The sequence below is a fragment of the Neolamprologus multifasciatus genome, chromosome 1 (genome assembly GCF_963576455.1).
Source record: "Neolamprologus multifasciatus chromosome 1, fNeoMul1.2, whole genome shotgun sequence".
NCBI classification, from domain to species: domain Eukaryota; kingdom Metazoa; phylum Chordata; class Actinopteri; order Cichliformes; family Cichlidae; genus Neolamprologus; species Neolamprologus multifasciatus.
This window is the reverse complement of record NC_140439.1, coordinates 19,896,018-19,915,724: the sequence shown is the minus strand read 5'-3', so window position 1 is coordinate 19,915,724 and position 19,707 is coordinate 19,896,018. Positions and strand designations below refer to the sequence as shown.

General features: G+C 39.7%; 1 protein-coding gene across 1 annotated transcript in view; it reads left to right on the top strand.

Moving 5' to 3' along the window:
- irag1 (inositol 1,4,5-triphosphate receptor associated 1) overlaps window positions 1–19,333 on the top strand; it is a 37,213-nt gene extending 17,880 nt beyond the window's left edge. The window contains 20 exon segments of the mRNA XM_085163130.1: window positions 3,033–3,245; window positions 5,700–5,806; window positions 5,885–5,946; window positions 6,672–6,845; window positions 6,991–7,068; window positions 7,218–7,243; window positions 7,469–7,525; window positions 8,742–9,173; window positions 9,363–9,441; window positions 9,960–10,077; window positions 10,178–10,208; window positions 12,144–12,284; window positions 12,494–12,625; window positions 13,261–13,411; window positions 13,595–13,644; window positions 14,378–14,509; window positions 15,812–15,873; window positions 16,513–16,623; window positions 16,749–16,877; window positions 18,385–19,333. Coding sequence (XP_085019256.1) covers window positions 3,033–3,245; window positions 5,700–5,806; window positions 5,885–5,946; window positions 6,672–6,845; window positions 6,991–7,068; window positions 7,218–7,243; window positions 7,469–7,525; window positions 8,742–9,173; window positions 9,363–9,441; window positions 9,960–10,077; window positions 10,178–10,208; window positions 12,144–12,284; window positions 12,494–12,625; window positions 13,261–13,411; window positions 13,595–13,644; window positions 14,378–14,509; window positions 15,812–15,873; window positions 16,513–16,623; window positions 16,749–16,877; window positions 18,385–18,547 — 2,448 coding nt within the window. The 3' untranslated portion in view covers window positions 18,548–19,333.
- The last annotated feature ends 374 nt before the right edge of the window (window positions 19,334–19,707 follow it).

Here is a 19,707-nt window from a genome sequence, read left to right as displayed (position 1 = left end):
ACATGTGATTTGCATAAATTTGTTACTGAAAAGGGAAGCGCTGTGTGTTCAAACAATGGTTCAAACAAGCTGCACGCATCAAGTCAGGTTGGCTTGTAGCTCAGGGAGCCAGGTACAGTAACTGCTGCAGTGTCCATGGTAAAGATCAGCTCAAACAGCTCAGACCTGAAACAAATAAATTATTATTTTTCCAGGGTGTGTATTTTTGTTTGACTCAATAAGACAGCACTTTGAACGCTGTAAAATTAACACATGGTGGTTTTTAAAAATCATTTATCGAGAATTGATTAATAGTTTTGTTGTTTTCACATGTACCACTATGATATATACTGAATCACACCGCCTTGTTTTCTTCTCTTTGGTTAATAAAATATTCTACATGTTACACATTTGCAGGAGCCGCATCATAAATTTTGATTACACGGCCTTTACAGCTTCAGCTTTGATGATTACACTAATCTTTGCACTCATTTAAATTCATGTTCGCTGATCGTTCCCTGCTCTTTGGGTCTTATCTTGGGGCCAAGATTATTTAGATTTTTATATAATTGGCAAATTTGAGGCATTTTTCTCATTTTCATTCTCCTCAAAACTAAATCCTGCTTCACTTTGTTTGCAGTTGGCTTTTTCCTCTTAATGCTGCCCATATGTTGTTATATCTCTCTATATTTTTCACACTTACATGTTTTAGATCATCAAACAAATTTTAATATTAGACAAAGATATCGGCACGGTGGTGAAATGGTTAGGTCTGCTGCCTGGGCTCTCTCTTGGTACTCTGGCTTTCTCCCATAGTCCAAAAACATGCACGAGCTTAGATTGATTGGTGATGACTGTAAGGTTATGAAAGGTTGACTGTATCTATGTGTTGACCCTGCACCAGACTGGCTTCCTGTGGCAGCTGTGATAGGCTCCAGCTGTCTGATCTAGATAAGCAGAAAAGATGGATGGACAAAGATAATCTGAGTGAATATGAAATGCAGTTTTTAAATGGCGATTTAATTTAATAAGGAGAAAAAAATATTACCCAAAATTAACTAGCCTTGTGTGAAAAGAGTAAATGCCCCTAGTCAAATCCAAGCTTGGCAGCAAGAATTGCAATCAAGTGTTTGCAATAGCTGCCAATGAGTCTTTCACATCGCTGTGGAGGGGGTTTGGCCCAATCTTCTTTGTAGAATTGTTTTAATTCAGCCGCATCAGAGAGTTTTTGAGCCTTAATGGCCTCGACTTTGATGCCATTTTTTCCAAGTCTCTTTCTTATTCGCCTCTGTCAGTGCGCCCAGGGTGGCTGTGGCTACAATGTAGCTTGCCATCACCAGTGTGTGAATGTGTGTGTGAATGGGTGGATGACTAGATGTGTAAAGCGCTTTGGGATCCTTAGGGACTAGTAAAGCGCTATACAAATACAGACCATTTATCATTTATTGTTGAATCATTAACTCTGACCTTAACTGAGGCAAATGAGCCCTGCAGATCTTTACATGTTCTTCTGGATTTTTTGTGACCTTCTGGATGAGTTGTCAATGTGCTCTTGGAGTAATTTTGGTTGGCCAGACACTCTTTAAAGGGTTCACAACTATTCAGGTTTTCTCCATTTGTGAATAAGTGAATAGTAAGCTCTCAATGTGGTTCACTGGAGTCCCAAAGCCTTAAAAATGCCTTTGTCATACTTTTCAAATAGATAGACTTTGTTTCTCAGCTGATTTTTAGATCATGGTATAATGTGGTGTTTCTTGAGATCATTTACTCTATTTTACTTTGTCAGATAGGTTCTAGTTAAGTGATTTCTTGGTCTGGCAGTAATTAGGCCTGGGTATGACTAGTGAAACTGAACTTGGCTTAGTCTTTTTTAATAATTGCAACTGCAAGTAACATGGGTTACTTTTATCTAATATTAATTTTTTTTGGTGATGTGAAACATGTAAATGTGACAAATATGCAAAATTTAAAAAGGAAGAAGGCAAATACTTTTTTACAGCACTGTATAATTTTATTCAGGAAAGCTTTAATTAATTGGAGTGAATGAGACATGAGTCTCTTCCTCTCAGTAATCCTCCATCCACCATCCACTAAATAATTTTTTCATAATTTATCTACAAGTCCTTCTGTTTGTTTTGCGCTGCCCCTCGGGAGCTCGTTGCCTCATTCAGCCTGTGAGAGCAAGTTAAACTGACTGTAGCAGCGTTTTATAACAACAAAGCGCATCCCAGTCACTGTTTGTGTTCAAAACAGTAACCGCCTGCTGAAAGTCACAGTGTGGGAAGAAAAGCACATGAAACATTGCAGGCTCACTCGTGAGCAATGCTTGTTTGTGATTTCAGTCACTTGTGCTGTAAAGCAGAGATGCTGCATGTTGTTTCTTTTGAATTTAGACAGCGTGTCATTAAGATCATGAACCAGACAAAGAAGGATTTCTTCTTCTTTTTTTAAGTGTTTCATGGTGTAGTGGTTTACGCATTTGCCGAACAAGCAAAAGCTCTCCTGTTCAATCCTGGAAGCAGACAGGAATGCCTTTGGTGTTGCTTTAGGAAAAGCATCTGATATAAAAATCTACCAAATTGAAAATGCAGAGCTACCCACTGTGGTGACTCTGTGTGAATAAGGAAGCATTCCTTGAAGTCTTGTTGCTCCTGTTATAACTCCCAATATGAACTCCTGGCATGTTTCATGTTATTTTATTCTCTGACGCTTCCTGATGCTGTGACTGGAAATCATCATGCTCACATGAAAGTATAAAACCCATACATCCGATGTGAGTCATGGTGATTTCATTTCTGATGCATATGTACAGTACGCTGGGAAATCTCACTAATGTGCAGAATGGAGCTATTTTGGGAGTTGTTTGTGCAGTGCAATGGATTTCTTAGTTCTGGTTTATCCTTTTTTTTAGCTGTGGTTAGGCAGAAAGAGCATTCTTCTGAAAAGTGGCTAAAATACTAGTTTAATAACTGCTGCTGATCAGAAGGAGCTCTCCTCAGCATGCCTCTAATCATGCTTAAAATGCATGTATTTGGTTTCCTGTGTGTTTATAGCTTCAGGAAGAAGAGCGAGACTTGCTGCAGACATCTCCTCTCGAACAAAGTGACTGTAACTTCAAGGAGTCCAGTGACACTGCTGCTGAGACCCCTTTTGTTTTCCCGCACACCCGCTCTCGCCCTTCTCTGCACCCGGCCATGCCCACACTGCCTGAGGAAGAGGAGGACTCTCCAGAGGAGATGGACAGTTCCCCGAGCTCTCCCAGCACAGTAAGTGCAGCCGCTGTCCCTGTTTGATATTCTGTTTTTAGGTAAAACATCTGACTTCATATTTCATTTGGCCCTGAAAGGAATTTTTTTATCAATGTTGAGTTTTCCCTCAGAAAAACGTTCCTTCACTGAAGAAGTCAGTGATTCATTCCTTTTCAAATGAGAGCAAAGCAATATTTTCCTTAACTAAGCCTTCTTCTGTCACAAATGTTCCCTGCTGTTGTCAGACCAAGGCAGCGCTTTGCAAAGAATGACAGAAGTTAACAAACTGAAATTTTGGCAACTGATTTGGTACATACTTTCCTTTTTTTGCACTCATGTTTTATTTATTTGCCACTAAATGTTTGGAAATGAATTTCATTCCAGTGACTGATGAATGCTTTACGATTCTTTGAAAGTCACTTCGGCTGTCCTAATAACTTTCCCTGAGCCAAGGTAAAGTGAGGTGTTTAAAAAAGGGTAAAAGCTGCTTTTACGTTTGCACAGCAGGATTTTTTTTTACTATCTGACAAATACCTTGGCTCTGTAAAATATCTGCTTTATGTCCTTTGTGACAAATTTGAGCCCTTTGGTTAGATGGGAAAAAGCATTTTACCAACTTTTAAAAGAAAATGTGTGGCAAAGTTTATGAATGCAGGTCTTTTGCTCCTTATCGTTAAAAAAAAAAAAAGTATTGTAAAAACTTGCATAGATGCATTTGTCACTATTTTGTACAACTTAAATGACTGTAGTTTCCTTATAGTGGCAATGTAGCTGTCCAGAGATGTCTGTTGCCACTGTGAGGTCACATAGATCAAGGCCTCAGTCATTTTTATATCTAAAATTACTTATGAAGCTAAATACAACAGGATAAAAAAAAAAAAAAACCTGCTTAAGAGCTTCTTCAGTGAGACAAGTCCATGGTTAATTCAGGTTTACCAGAGTTGGACTGGGCTTTCAGGTTTGGAGCCATGGTTTGAGTTCCCGTTCAATGACCACATCCTCTATCTGTTTAATGTCTGTTTAATGTCACATGACTCTCCTACCCCACCCCCACCAGCTAAACATCACTACTTTAAATGTTATTGTGTTTAAAACACCAGAGTTTACTCCAGCCTGCATTTTTCTGTGACATCAGCAGCATTTCCTGTCATGATCCCCGTGATTGGTTACGTTTTGGGGGGTTTTGTTCTTATTTGATCTGTCTGAGTTATTAGTTTTTTCAGTATTTATGGCATAGAGATTAGCACTGTTGGCTGACAGGAAGAATATCCTGGGTCTTTCTCTGTGGAGTTTGCATGTTCTCCCCATGTCTGCGTGGGTTCTCTCTAGCTCAGGGGTGGGCAATCTCAGTCCACGAGGGCCGGTGTCCCTGCAGGTTTTAGATGTGTCCTCGAACCAACACAGCTGATTTAAATGGCTAAATTATCTCCTCAACATGTCCTGAAGTTCTTCAGAGGCCTGGTAATGAACTAATCATGTGATTCAGGTGTGTTGACCCAAGGTGAGATCTAAAACCTGCAGGGACACTGGCCCTCGTGGACTGAGATTGCCCACCCCTGCTCTAGCTACTCCGGCTTCCTCCCAAATTCAAAGACATGCAGTTAGTGGGGTTAGGTAAACTGGCCATAGCTGTGAACGTGAGTGTGAATAGTTGTCTGTCTCTCTGTGTTAGCCCTGTGATAGGCTGGTGATGATGGTAATGGTAATAATCAGAAGTTTTATCTGTGTGCCATTTGAGCGATCTCACCCTTGAAATTTATAAAGATTAGAAATGCTTTCAAAGACTTTAAGGACAGATCTTAATGGGTCAGACTCCAAGTTTGAGTCATTAATTATCCCAGAGATAATAAAGAGTTAAACAGGCTAAACCTCAGAGAACAGTGCCCCTTACCTCATAAACACACAAGCTAGATAAGAAATCGCTGAAGAAAGTAGTGAAACTGTGTAATATAATCTTCAGTGCATAAGCCAACACTATAAAAGTATCCACCCTTATAGGAACAGAGCCACGGTGAATCAGCAGCCTGTCTGCAGCAGAAAGACTCCTTTTTCAAGAATCTATTGCAAAGATAAACTTTAAGAGGACCTCTCAAAGAATAAGGGTTTCATGTCAGTCTGTATTTATTTGCGTACTTACCTTTAGCAGCCTTTTGAAGCTATTCCACAATAGTGTTCATCATAACCTACTAGAGGCGACAGACCTCTTTGTGCTTAAGTGGGTCAAATCAATATTCTCCTGTTAGTGCCAGATTTAAACTGGTTTGTTGAAATTTGGCTCTTTTTTTCTGTTTTTTTGGAATATGTAGTTTGAGGTTTAAGTTAATGTTCAAAATCTACCTTTAACCCTTTTATTGTGTAAGTTCAAGCTTAATTTAAAAAGATCTGTTCCTTATTAAGGTTGTGTTTAATCTAATATCACAAACTGGCTGATGTGTTAAGTGCTGCACACTTAAGTTTTGTTGTGTTGCACAGTTAGTACCAGGTGAAAGTCGAGCTGTTGTCATGACTGCACCCACCATCGTCTACCCAAAGCAGGCTAAGGTTGTCCATCAGGATGGGCGTCCGCTGGAACAGGCCAGGTAATCGTCCAGTAGCTTTCTCAATTTTAATTTGAAACAGAGACAGCATTTCCAGATCATCATTGTTTTCTCTCTCAGACCACACAGTCCCAGAGCTCGCATGGTCAGAAGCTCCCCCGGGGTGCCCATCACCACAATTGGTGGGTAACTCACACAAACACACATACATCACTGTAGTTTTTACTGTGTTATGATGTAATAGTTATTATTTGATGTAGTGCAGCACCATATAAAAATTTTCCACTTTATTTGTAAGTGTTTTTCCATAACTAAACCATTCTTAGGTAAACATTTTTAACACTGTGTCAAATCGCGACTTCTCAAAGTGACTTTTTTTATATAAAATATATTTCAATCAGTTTTGTTGAAAGACCTGTCCAGCGATGTATAAAGATAAATTAATGTTCTCATGGTGCGTGGATACACAAGAACTTTTACAACATTAAGACTAAGTTTGGTCATCTGCATCCTGAGACTCACACATGCTTGAAATGCTTTTGGCGCTTTGATTACTTTTGATGTTTAGCTTGTTGCCCGTTTCCGAGAAGAGGAGACGATAAAATCATCCCCAAGTTGGCGAGCACTCATCACCTGATTTCCTGGCTGATATCCATCCATGAATTATTCCTTGCTTTGAGATTTTAGACCAATGAATCCCACATAAATACACTTGAGACACTGCTGCTCCGATACAACAGAGCATACACTTTTGATCTGATATATTTTGAAGCCTAATTTTGTGTTTTGTTTTGTTTTTTATGGCATATTATCTGCTTATATTTTGGTACCAGAAACAAGCAGAAATTTTACGGGTCTGTGTGCATTTGTGTGTCACGTGTGTCGTCCTTCATATTGTCTTTCTCAGACAGCACAGGTAATGTGATTGACCTGGTGAAAGATCCGCTCCCGGAGCTGCAGCTCTCTGAGGAGGATCGACAGAAGAACCTCGAGCTGCTTGAAGAGGCCAAGAAGGTCAGCGATCGCTTCCTGACACGCCGAGGCCGGCGATCCACCAGCAGCCTCACTGATTCGCCCACAGGTAGCGCGCACGCACAAACATACACAAACATAGAAACTAAAACATTGCACATAGATTTATGAGTGTGAAGCTGGTGTCTGAGCGTTTCATTTAAATTAAAGATGTTTATAGCTTCAATTTTTATTTCACAACCCCCCTACCTCAGGTCTTTCACCGACTCCAACGCCATCATCCTCACCGCGTTCATCGAGAAGCAGCTCACTTACTGTGGCCCCTCAGACCGGTGTGTGCTTTCTGTCTCATGTCTGGGTTCTTTGGATTTATTAACAATAAACTACACTCCTTATTTTTAACCTTTTTCCTAATTTGGCGTCATTTTTTCACTCCTTGAGTTGGTGAAGATGATTTGTAAGTTGTTTTCTGCTCTTTCAGCAGCAGGACCCTCGGAGACGATCCAGGTAAAGAAACTGATCTCACTGTTAAACAGCTTTCACTCACAGTGGTGTGAAGTATGACATGTTTGCCACATTTGGCTCTTTTTGTGTGTGTTTTTTTTAATGTTCCTCTAATTAATTTGCTTTACATGAAGTGGAACATTGTCTCTGAAAAAAAAATCACCATTGGGCAAATTTTAATCAGGTTAGTAAATTTTAACACAAGAAAGTTGTTATTATCTCTTGTAGTATCAGGAGGTGTTTCCAGGGAGGGAGCAGCCTGATGCAACCAGCCAGAACCAGGAGGTACGATCAACAGGCTTACTGCATTTTGTTTATTTACACACCAAAACTCAAATGTCAAATGTGAGGAGGAAAAACACGATTGTGATCATTGAAAGATTCAAAACGTCTCCCTGTGACCTTTGTCAAGATTTATTATGTTATTCTCAGGTATATATTATAAGTTGTCTGTTACCTTTAACCAAAAACCAACATGAATTTCACATCAACTTCAGCTGTGCAGTCACGTGAAAAAGAAACACTTCACAGGACCCTATGCAGTCCTGATTCAGTGACTTGTAGAGACGCCTCTAGCAGCAATACCTTGGAATTTTTATCTTTATCAGTCTCTCCAGCGTTGTGGAGGAATTTTGGCCCGCTCTGCATCACATTGCTTCAAGTTTGTTTGGTAATGATGAGCTCTAAGTAACTTTGAACTCAAGGTCACGGTCAGAGGTTACTTCTTTGAAAAGCTCTTTGAATTCAAGATTCAAGAGCTTTTTTGTCAATACAGTAGTATACACAGTATACAGTGTACCGAAATGCTGTTTCACCCTAAGCCCCCCCATGGTCCATTTATAAATATATGAAGGATATATCTCCAAGAGAAATAAAACTAGGAATTACAAAAAAATAACATGCTAAGTAAAAATTAAGGGATAAAAAGGTACTAATTACTAACTATACAATTCTATACAATACTAATGCATGCAATGAATGTAACAACTCAAAAAGGGAGTCAGCTAGAATTTTAATATTTGTGCCATATGTGTATTCACTAAGAGGCGGAGGGATTGGACCGACAGCCTCCAGGTTTTCTTTAGGTTCTCGGAGTGTTGGACGGCCTAACCTCTGCACTGGGACGTCCACTCTTGGAAAAACTGTGGCATTGTGTTAATAATAAACTAATAACAAACTAATGAACTGACAAAGCTTCTGCTTTTATAGAGGTGCTCACACTTGCTGATGATCAGTTGATTAAATGTATTTAATAAAAGCACATGGTTGCTGCTTCCCTTCTTAATTCCTGTGGAAGCAGTAAGGGTATACTCAGTTTTTCACAGGACTGTATACTCTGAATCTCAGCTTCTAACTATTAGTTTGTCCTCACAAGCATGCTGTAGTGCTACCCTAGCTTCTCTCATGAAGCACCAATATGTCCAAGTGGAGCGTTATCCAGCCGCTTTAATGCCTGATGAAATGCACATACAGTATTTCTCTCATATCTTGCCAACTTTAGGGAAAGCTGTTGGTGGACTGGAAGTTAGCTGACAAAAGGAAAGTGTCCTCGGGGACTCTCACACCTCGTTTTGCTGTTCAGAAGAACGGTGAACCCAAGAGTCCTACAGTTGTCAACAAATCAGACGAGTCAAATCGAAGTCCAAACCAGGCTCCAGCCACAGGGGTCGCCAAGCCTGTGCCCAGACCTTCTACTCAACAGGCACCGTGTACAGCAGAGATTAAGACTATTGGGGCCTTTCCACCACTAATGAGAGCTGTTTCTTGGGATGCTGTAGGCAGCCTTAACTCTAGAAATGGAGCCCCAGTTTTCCCTTCCACAGCTGAGGACAGTTTCTCAGACAAGCCCAAGGATGCTGGCTTAAAGACTTCGGGGTACAAGGATTTCCCCACCCCACCGGTGGGTGCACAGAAGCTGTCTAAACTCAGAGAGGTAAAGCACCAATTCAGCGAGTTTTATTGTTATCATTTCCTCTTTTTATGTGCCAGCTGTCCATTTGGTAGAATGTTGTAACAATTATATAAAAATGCCTTAATGTTTTATGTGTGTGTGTGTGTGTGTCTGTGTCTGTGTCTGTGTCTGTGTGTGTGTATGTGTATGTGTGTGTGTGTGTGTGCACAGGAGCACAAGCTAATGCGAAATCAAAGCATTGTGGGATCAAAGTTACCAGAGCTGAGCGAAGCTGTTGAACAGGAAAAAGGTGACGCTCCTTGTTTGCCCTCTTGCCCTGTGTAAGACAGAAAGTACTTTCAGAAGCACATTCAGCACACTGGGGTGTGCACTTCCTGAAATCTGATTCGCTTCAGAAAATGACGACTTTTTATTTTCTTTTTTTACCTCTATTCCACCCCTGACAGTACTGTAGCAGAAAGGAAACTTGTGTTCTCGTTTTTTATCAGCAGATGGCATTATTGTTAAAGCTTGTGAACCACAGAGCACCTGATGAAAAGAGGAAATTATCCTTGTGTTCTGAGACTTTAAAAAGTCCAGTCACTAAGATTTTGCTTGGAATTTACTCTGGTGAGAACTGGTTTGACAACCCAAAGATCGATGTATTTATATGGGACTAGTAGTAGTAACAACGCTCTCCTATCTGCTCTTCCTCTACATTTCAGCATTTGGTTTATGTCAGCTTGCACAAAAGATATCAAATTACCTTAAACTTAAATTATTCTCCAGAAATAATGAGCTCTAATTTGTGTAGCATTGTGTCTGCAGATTCGCCATCATCACCGAACACACCTAACAGTGACACAAAGGAAAGATCTGACGCCATGCCCAACATTTCAGACTTGATGCTGAGAAAACTCAAACTTCATCGGGGTCTGCCTGGCTGGTGTGTAACAACCTGCTGCTGTAGTTAACATTTAATTTATAGCCCTCACCATCTATCTCACTGTTATGAGTAATGCTTCCATTCTCTGATTTCATTCCAGTGCTCCTCCACTCAGCGAAAAAGAAGTTGAGGTTGGTACCTGATCTCTGATGTTTTAGTGAAAAATGACCACATGCAGAAAAATGTTTTGTTTTATGAATTTATATTCTCACCAAGAACTAGATAAGAGGATGGATAATGGGGGTTAGTCTGTAAATTAAAAGGGAGGAACACTGACACACTGGCACTTATTCTGTTTATGCATGTGTACACTATAATAGGTTCACCTAATTCAAACGTTCATTAATGAAAATATCCAATCATGCACTCAGTGCATTGATCAGGGACGTAGACACGATCAAGACGACTCGCTGAAGTTCAAACTGCATCAGAATAAGGAGGAAACGTGATTTAAGTGACTTTGAATGTAACATGGTTGTCAGTGCCAGATAGGCTGGTCTGAGTAAGAAACTGCTGATCTGCTGGGTTTTTCCAAACAATCGTCTGTTCAAAGAAAATTTCCAGTGAGTGGCAGTTCTCTGGGTGAAAATGCTTTGTTGATATCAGAGGTCAGAGGAGAATGGCCAGACTGCTTTTGGGCTGGTAGGAAGGCAAGAGTAACTCAAAAAAACCACCCATTACAAATATCTCTGAATGCACAATGCATCAAACCTTGAAACAGATGGACTACAGTAGCAGAATACCACACTGGGTGCCGCTCCTATCGCTAAGAACAGGAAACTGAGCACCTTTGGGATTGATTTGAGGCCACACCAAGCATCACTTTGACTGAAAATAGACAATAAATACTTCCATACTGATGTATCTGTGAAAATCTAATTTTACCTAATAATGCCAGTCGATATGATGCAATATAAAGTAATATTTATTGCAAATTTGGGAAATAATTTTGTTACAGCAGTTAGTTTGATAACTAATCTTAGTAAAAGACTGGAAACAGCTAAATGATGGTAACAAAATCAACCTAACAACACTTCTGAAGCTCATTCACATATTTTCTGTGTACAAAGTCAGTTTATACAAATAAATGAGCAAATATGTTTCTATAGAAGCTAAAGACACTTTATCTTATGTAACGTTTGAAAGCCTGAAGGGAGTGGAGACTCGACCAATTTAAAAATGTAATTTACTTCTTTAAACAAAGAAAAGAAAAACGAAACATAAGTTTTAGCAGATTCCAAATGTTCCTTTTCAAATAAGACATATTTGCTTTAACGTTCTGACTTGTGCCTTTTAAATTATCCACAGTGATTAGCTGCACGTGAGTTAGAATATAGCAAATCATAAAAGTGACTGCCAGCAGTAAAGTGTTTGCTTTGAACAGTGACTTGTGTTCAGACACTGGAAGCAGATGGATTGTTCCACTCAGGTTTGAGCCTTTTCAAGTACATGTGCAAGTGTTTGCAATAACCTGTTGTGTTCCCAAAGCAGACATTTAGAATCATAAAAACTTTATAATTCCCTGCTGGGATATTCTTGGGTAAAAGTTGCTTGTGGAAGTTGTAAAATTATACAAGAGATGCAAAAACAATTACATGGTCGTCAGAGGTTGCCTGCCTGGCTTCGGTGGTGTTCTGTCAACAGGAAAGTGTTTTTCTGTTCCTGATCAGTCCAAAGAGACTCTGTGTGATTTCCTGTGGAGAAAATCCAGGCATCTGTGACGCTGTAAGCCCCGGACTATAGCCTCTCGCGCTGCTCCCTCTGGGATGTGTCTGGATCAGGACAGTCAGAGGTCATAGATTTCCTCTCAGGCGTGTATGTTGGAAAAACCTCTGCAGATTAGCTTTGATCAACATAACAAAACATCAAGAGGTCGAATGCCACACTCACAGTTTGTTCCCCATGCTCATCTCAGGGACGCTTGATTCTCACACATCAGTAACTGCACCGACTCCCGTCTATGACTATTTACAATGAGTTCATGTGTTGCGATCACAGGCAGCTCACCTTCATTTTAATATGTTTCTTAATCTGAGTGTTAAACTGCATTAGCTTTCTTTCTACAGAATGCATTCGTCCAGCTGTCGCTGGCTTTTCGTAATGACAACTACACTCTGGAGACGCGACTCAAGCAGTCAGAGAGGGAGAGGAACTTGACTGAGGAGGACACAGAAAAAGAATTAGATGACTTCAAAGGAGCGCTAAAGGTTGGTCCTCGAAAGGCTGATGTAAGATAGATGATAACTTACAACAAAAGGAGATTTCCCCCTGGCTCTTTAGTGCTCATTCATTTATTGAATGTTTCCTGGACGTGTCCCACAGTAAATATTTTTCTTGCCTGAGTTAATTCAGGTGCAATAAAGGACGCACACTTTCTCTTCCTGAGATTTGCAACAACATGTTGTGTTTCTTGCAGATGACTGCGCCGATGTGGCAGAACCTGGAGCAGCGCGAAGCCTATCAGCGCCTAAAAGAGACGGTAGCAGTGCTGCACAGGCTTGCCACACGGCTCTCCAGCAGAGCAGAGATAGTCGGCGCAGTTCGCCAGGTGCAGTTACACACAGACGAATGAGAATTCTATACAATTTAGTGAAACATGCTGCGAAAATACACAAAACAGCTTATTGTTTAAACAACTGGTACTCCAGGAATGCCTGTTTGGCAGCGTTTTTTAAATTATGCTGAAGGATTTTTATCTGATGTCATGGCTGACCTCAGGCCAGCCAATGAAAACATCAGGAAAAGAGCAAAGGTCTTCAGCTATTTAAACCCCCAAATCAATCAGATGAATCACTGCTTTTGTGTGCAGCTACCAATCTATTAATAGCAATCTATTAATTCCTCTTTTTCATTCATGATGAGTGTGGATATTTTTAGAGAAATACTTGTTTGTGTTTTCCCATAATATCAGATAAAGAATCTAAGTAAGGATCAGTTTTCAGTTTATTTATAGTGTCATTAATTCACCTTTAAAAACATTTAACTTCACTTAAAATATCAGCAAGATGATGGGAGAAGTCAAAGATATGTTGGACAAATCCATAAATACACAGGTTATTGTGTATTTGGTTTGTACATCTGTTGAATGATTTCCTCTCTGTGTACAGTTTTTTAGTGTAAGCTCTTGTTTTTGTGCTCATGCTGTAACTTAAGCCTGCTTAGACTGGTTTTATTGTCTAACAGGAGAAGCGTATGAACAAGGCCACAGAGGTTATGATGCAGTATGTGGAAAATCTTAAGAGGACATATGAGAAGGACCATGCAGAGCTCATGGAGTTTAAGAAGCTGGCCAACCAGAACTCGAATCGTTACGGAGTGTCTGTAGACCCTGGAGGTAAGATTACACTTGTGTTCCCTTTTCAGCACTGCTGCTGGCTTCATCTTCACTCGTATATTCCGCTAGGAGTGTACTAATGCTGCATTACTGAGCAGCTTTACTGTAGATTTGGGAGAAACATCAGCATTTAAATGGTTACTGTGCTTTATTAATGCTGGTTCTTTGTCTCTCTTTATAAAGACGATGGACTTCCACGTCCATCTAGATCAATGTCCCTCACCATTGGAAAGGTAAGCAATGAATTTTTTGTGTTTTTTTCTGCTTCACGTTGTTGCACAGGTTTTGGATGTGCAACTGCCAGTCAGACAAAACAAGCAATTTAAAGATTCAACCACTTCGCTGATTGTCATGGTTATTTTTGACAGTAGCTGTTTAAAAATATAAAAGTAAATCTGTACAGGTTGGTAGTTATCAACAGTGTCCACAGATCCAAAATTCTATTTAAGCGAGTTTCACAACTTGGGGGCCACAACTTCAAAAGCACAGTCACCTTTTGTCATTAACGTCTTCTGACACATCACCAACAGGATCAGCTGAGCTCAGAGAGCTAGTAGTTACATATGGTTCCATACAGAAGATCAAGACCATGAAGAGCTCTAAAAGTGTTCTGAAAAATCTTAAATTGAACCCTAAACAACAATAAATAAATAAAATAAAGAGACTAGATGAGGATAATGATCTTAACCTCCTCGCCCCTATAAATTATGTCCCCATCGGCGCCTCTTGGGACCATGATTCATATTCACTGACCAGTCCAAAGGGTCAGAGATAAATCCATCCGCCAAAGTGGATGGCAAGTATGACCATACTGGCATGCTGCGAGCACACCTAAAAATGTTTCACCCTCCCCCGTTTTTACAGTTTTTTTCTGTTTCATTTTTCTTTACAAAAAAGAAAAGTTATAGTGACTCTGTAGTTGTAAAACACAGTGCTGCATGTTTTGTCTTCTTTTCACCCGATCAGGTGCCTCGACGCAGGGTGAGCGTAGCGGTGGTGCCAAAGTTTAATCTCCTTAACATCCCGGGTCAGACCACGGCCACAGCTGGCCAAGGCTCCAACGCAGGACCCACAACTGGTGCTGCTCTTCCTGTCCTGGTAGGTCTTCCTGTCCTGATGAGAAATTATGGGAAATGATGTATTAAGCATTTAGTACAATGACACCCACGCTCACAGATAAACTTCTGAGTTAAAGTTTCTCAGCGGGTGGGCAACATATTCATCTCTTGTAAAATAAAATACTTCCACTCAAGTATTTCTGCAAATGTAGCTGGCATTTTTACAGACACAAACAATTTTTTTATTGTGTCGTATGTGACAGATTGCTTGATACAAACAAATGTTTTTCTCTTTGATTCTTAGAGCGGTCCTCAGTAGCACATTGAAATAAAACTGTGGAGTTTCTGACTTTCTCATCTTTATAAGAAAAATATTAGCACCAAATATAGAAGATTACTTCTATAGAAGTTTACTTTACTTTAGTAGGGGCATTCGAGATGTTTGACCATCGACATGAGTCGAAACTGGTACTATAAAGTCCATAAAGTATCAGACTGTCTGTCTCACATTAAAGCAATGATTACTGATCAGAGGACCCTGGGTGCAAAGTGGAGTTTGCATCTTCCTTCCTGGGTTCTCTCCAGGTACTCTGCTTATCCAATACAAGGTTCCAGGGGCTGCTGGACACTATGCAACGTATCATTGGGCATCTCAGGATAGCGAATTCAAAATTAATTTCTGAACAAGTAGAGCTTGATCCTATAAATAACTCATCACTTCAATCTATGTTATCAATGAGTTCTCCGGGTTTACCAGAACTGAACGTACAAAAACCTTCATTTCCTTTGGGAAATTCAAGGAAAGGCTAGACCTGTCCTGGCTTAGCAGTCAGTCAAATCTGGTTCTCATAAAGTAAATCTTGATTCCATAAACAAGTCATGACATTCTTCTGGCACAGTGAAGGGAACCTGGCTGGACACTTGAATCCCCTCGAGGGAACAATGTCAGCTCAAGAAATTCGAGGCAGTCCTCACAACACAGTTTTAGTCAGATTTGTTTTGCTGTCCTTGGTTAAAACTGTTGTATCACTCAGTCATTTTTCTTTTTTCTTTTTTTTGAGAAGTTATAATTCACATCTGTTGAGTGTGTACAAAATTCAAAATACACAGACCATGGCACACAAACAAGGGTTATGTAACTGTGCCAAAAACCTTCTGAAATGTGAAATTAGTATTTCTCCAAGAGGAACTGAAAAATCAAAAATAGATAATAAAGTTTATAAAGTCCCGAAATGTTAAAGCATATGTTCATCCAGAGAAGTAAAGCCAATTGTAGCAAATACTGTTTTGTTATTAAGATTTAGATTAGGGTTACAATCTTTTTTAACACTTTTCTCCTCAGTGTGAAGCAAATGACGTGAAAGGCACCACCTCCACAGAGGCTGCACAACCAGGAACAGAATGGTATGTTTCTTGTATTAATATTGTTACACGTGCACGCACACATACATGGCTGCATGTAAGTCACGTGCCACTGCTTAATTTTCAAGGTCATTCCTCAGTCCTCTCACCCCTGAACTTCTAATCATTTTTATCAAAAGTGCTCAGATGGGACTTCAGCTTGTTTTTGTGACCTTCAGGATGTTTTTAAAGTGCAGAAACAATTCCAGTGAGGTAAAAATAAACCTGAAAGCATTAAAAGAAAAGCTAGAGTTGAGGGATATGCTATTACGGGATTTGCTATCCAGTAATCTAAACATTTATGAAAGAGTTCGACAAAGTCCAGGCACAAGGCTCCAATCATATTGTAGTTATAAAGTCAGCCTGAGTAGAGCTCTCTCAGTGTCTGGGCTAGATGTTCTTTAAGGACAATCGCAATAACAAATGTGCAAAGTGCAATCACAGTTTTTCGTTTGTACTCATCGTTCTTGTGATGGTGGTGTCGGGAATGCACATCCCACTCGGCCTGCACTGTGTCTCATCCGTTATACAACCGGGCCGCAGTATTGTGATGGAACCTGACTGTAACAGTGTTTTGTTACGTCTGCTGTGATCGTCACGGTGTCCAAGGCTAATTGTTCTTTCCTATCTGAAACAATGCAGTGGAAAGAGTGTGTCGGAGCAGGAAAACGAGCCAGCCAAGCCTTCAGTAAACCTGGAGGAGCTCCGAGCCGAGATCAAGGCAAAGATCGAAGAGGAGGCCTATCAAAAAGGGTGAGGCCCTCTCTTCTGCTTTTTAGTGTAGATAAGCGGACAGTGTGATGACACAGTTGTTTATCAGAAATCATTTCAGTTGTGTGTCCCGATTTCACTTGTAAATGTGAACATTTCAAACGCAGCTACCAAGATGGACTGAAGCAAGGCAAGGCGCTTCAGGAAGAAAAATGTGAAGACGAAAGTGCTGCGGACACATTGCTGGAAACAAAAAATAAGGATGAAGAGAGCGGAGAGAGGCTTAAGAACAGCAGGTAAACTCACTCTGCCATGTTAGAAAAAGAAATATAAATTGTGTATTTATGCTCATCTCTGATAGTATTGATATAAGCACAACAAATGACCAGTTTACAGGTTAAAATTAAATGCCTCACTTTACCCTCCGAGCAGTATTTATGAAAAATGCAACTTCTTATGTCTTTTTATACTTGTGTATGATTGAAATATGTTTGTGCTCTTTTTGTGAATAATTCATGATCAGTGGAAGATTAATCTCTTTATTACACACAAAATGTTTCATTTTATTGAAAAATACATTAAAAAAAAATTATAACAACACCACAAACCCATTTTTAAAATCACAAAGAGTGAGTTTATATCTACAGTACTCTGCAAAAGTCTTTAGCCACACCTCATTTCTCTGATGAGTTGCTGTGGGGATGGTAGACTTTATTACAGACCCACATGCAAGACGCTGAGACAGAATAACATAAGGTGAGCTTTTAATGCTGACAGCTACCAAGGTTTAAAAAGTCTGAAAAGTATCCAAGATGACGTATTAAGATGAGGAAAGCAAACATTCAGGGAACAATAGAAAGCACAAGGAAAGACCAGCACTAGGTAAGACACCTGCTAAGGACAACTCAACGAAAGTTAAGGGGAAATGGAGACAATAACTACAAGAAGTAATGAGGGAAGTGGAAACAGCTGGGAAATACAGCTGGAACTAATTAGAAATAACGCACCAAGGGAAGTAGAATTACACACAAAGCACAAGAGATGAAAGATCACCAAGATAAAACAGGAAAACACCTAACATAGAGACAGAGACTTACCAGTAAGATGCAGCAAACACAAGGGGCCAGGATAACTGAAACAATGAACTGAGTACAAACAATGTCCATGAACAGAACCTAGATTACTAAACTAAAACTAAAAAGGCATAAAAATAAGGAAACCAACCCAGAAAGTGCTGAAAGTATAAAACGTAAAAACAGAAAAGATTAATAAGTCCAAGCACAAAACACTCAAAGACCGGGAACGTGACATATTTTGTTATAAAAGTGGGAAATAGGTGCAGTGATTTATGGAAGCATTTGCAAACATATGTGAAAATAGAGCATAAAAGCAAACATAAACGGTACATGGATCAACTCAGGTGCTGTGTCAGGTCTTTGTTAATTTGCCTGTTATGTGTTGGCTTTTTTATGCTTGAATGATTCATTTGTCAAAACAAGAAAAAGAAAGAAAATAGTCAGGTACAAGGACTGGACTGAAAATGAGTGAAAAAGCAGCCAATGTCTGGCAACTTTTGCTCAAGACCACTTTAAAAAATTACAGGAAAAAGCTCAAGACCTTTGCACAGTTTGCAAAGGTTGCACAGCTGCATATAACTTTTACATGCGTATCGCTAAATTAATCTTGTGGGATTAGTTTAGATTATGTCTGTAATTTAAAGAAACTTCTGCAGTTCCTCCATAATGAGCACTTTCCCTTGCCCAATATTTTGTCACCTGCTATATGAGCTTATTATCTTTGCAGGCGGATGGAGGAAGTCCTGGCTGTTGTAGGCGAGTTCTGCCCCAAGATATCCACGAGTCGGCGGCTTCTATGGCTCACTTTGACGCTGTTTGTGGCTGTGTGTGTGGTGTTCAGTATTTATTCATTCTTCAGTGACTATTACAACTGACACGAGGACACATAAGGCAAGAGGAACTTGTGTGAGACACTGATTGAGATCTTTGGACTGGGTGTAAAAGTGCAACGAAAGAACCCGCTAAACAGAATAACAGAGACCTCATACATCACGTCTCTGCCAGTTTACCATATCATCAGACACACTTGAATCAAATGACCCCGATACTCAAGGGTCAGAGACATTTTGGGAGGCTTTATGGCTCGTGAGGCCTTCTTCATGGTCAGCAGAGATAAGTTATAATTTTGCTTGAAATGGAAAGTTGAAAGGATGTTTGCTGCAGCAAAAGATAAGATGATTCTGTTTAGGGACCAATTATATTGTGTGCTGAAATAGATATTTAATTAAATTAGATCTTGTAATTATACATTCTGGTTCTGGTACTTTGAATGCTGAATATGGCACTTTTTCATTAAATGCCACAGTAGAAACATTGTATATGTATCTACACAATAGAATCTCTCAGGTTTGATAGTTAATGAAGTCCCTGAGAGACTTTTAATACATATTTAAAGAAAAATGTTTTTATCTGTTGTTTTTTCTATTAAAAAAATGTTTCAAATGTAAGCACATTCCACAGCAGTTCTTCAAGTGCAATACTCAGCTCATGGTTCTCATTTGTGCCATGTTTGATTGTTACTTCAGAGCACTGAGAGATTTTTTTTTCTTGTATACGAGCACTGTTTAGACTTCATGATTCCTTTTCTGTCTTTGCACATGTGTGCCGCCTGTGCTGTCTGTTCTCTGTTCATTTTATGGTCTGCCATGTCTCCTTTAAATAAAAAGTGCCTGAAATATATTCTCTTGTCATTTCAGTAGCGACAAATATTCGTTGCTATGAAAACTAAGTACTGCCAATGATTCAGTAGCTTGTAAAACCACCTTTAGCAGCAATAACTTGAAGTGTCAGAATTTTGGCCCATTCTTCTTTGTTGATCCATTTCATCGAGTTTGGGGGGCATTTATTCCTGCAACACAGCATTTCCATTGAGATTAGGTCTGAACTGAGGTCTGCTGTTGTTAGGTTTTGCAATGTTGATTGTCATTTATGCTTAGAAATATCTACTTATATATGCTTAGAGGTGTATAATCAATTGTGTAGTGATAGGATGTGTGATCTTTAGCAGGCTGCAAAGGCTTGGTGTAGATTCCAGAGTGTTCTGGAATCC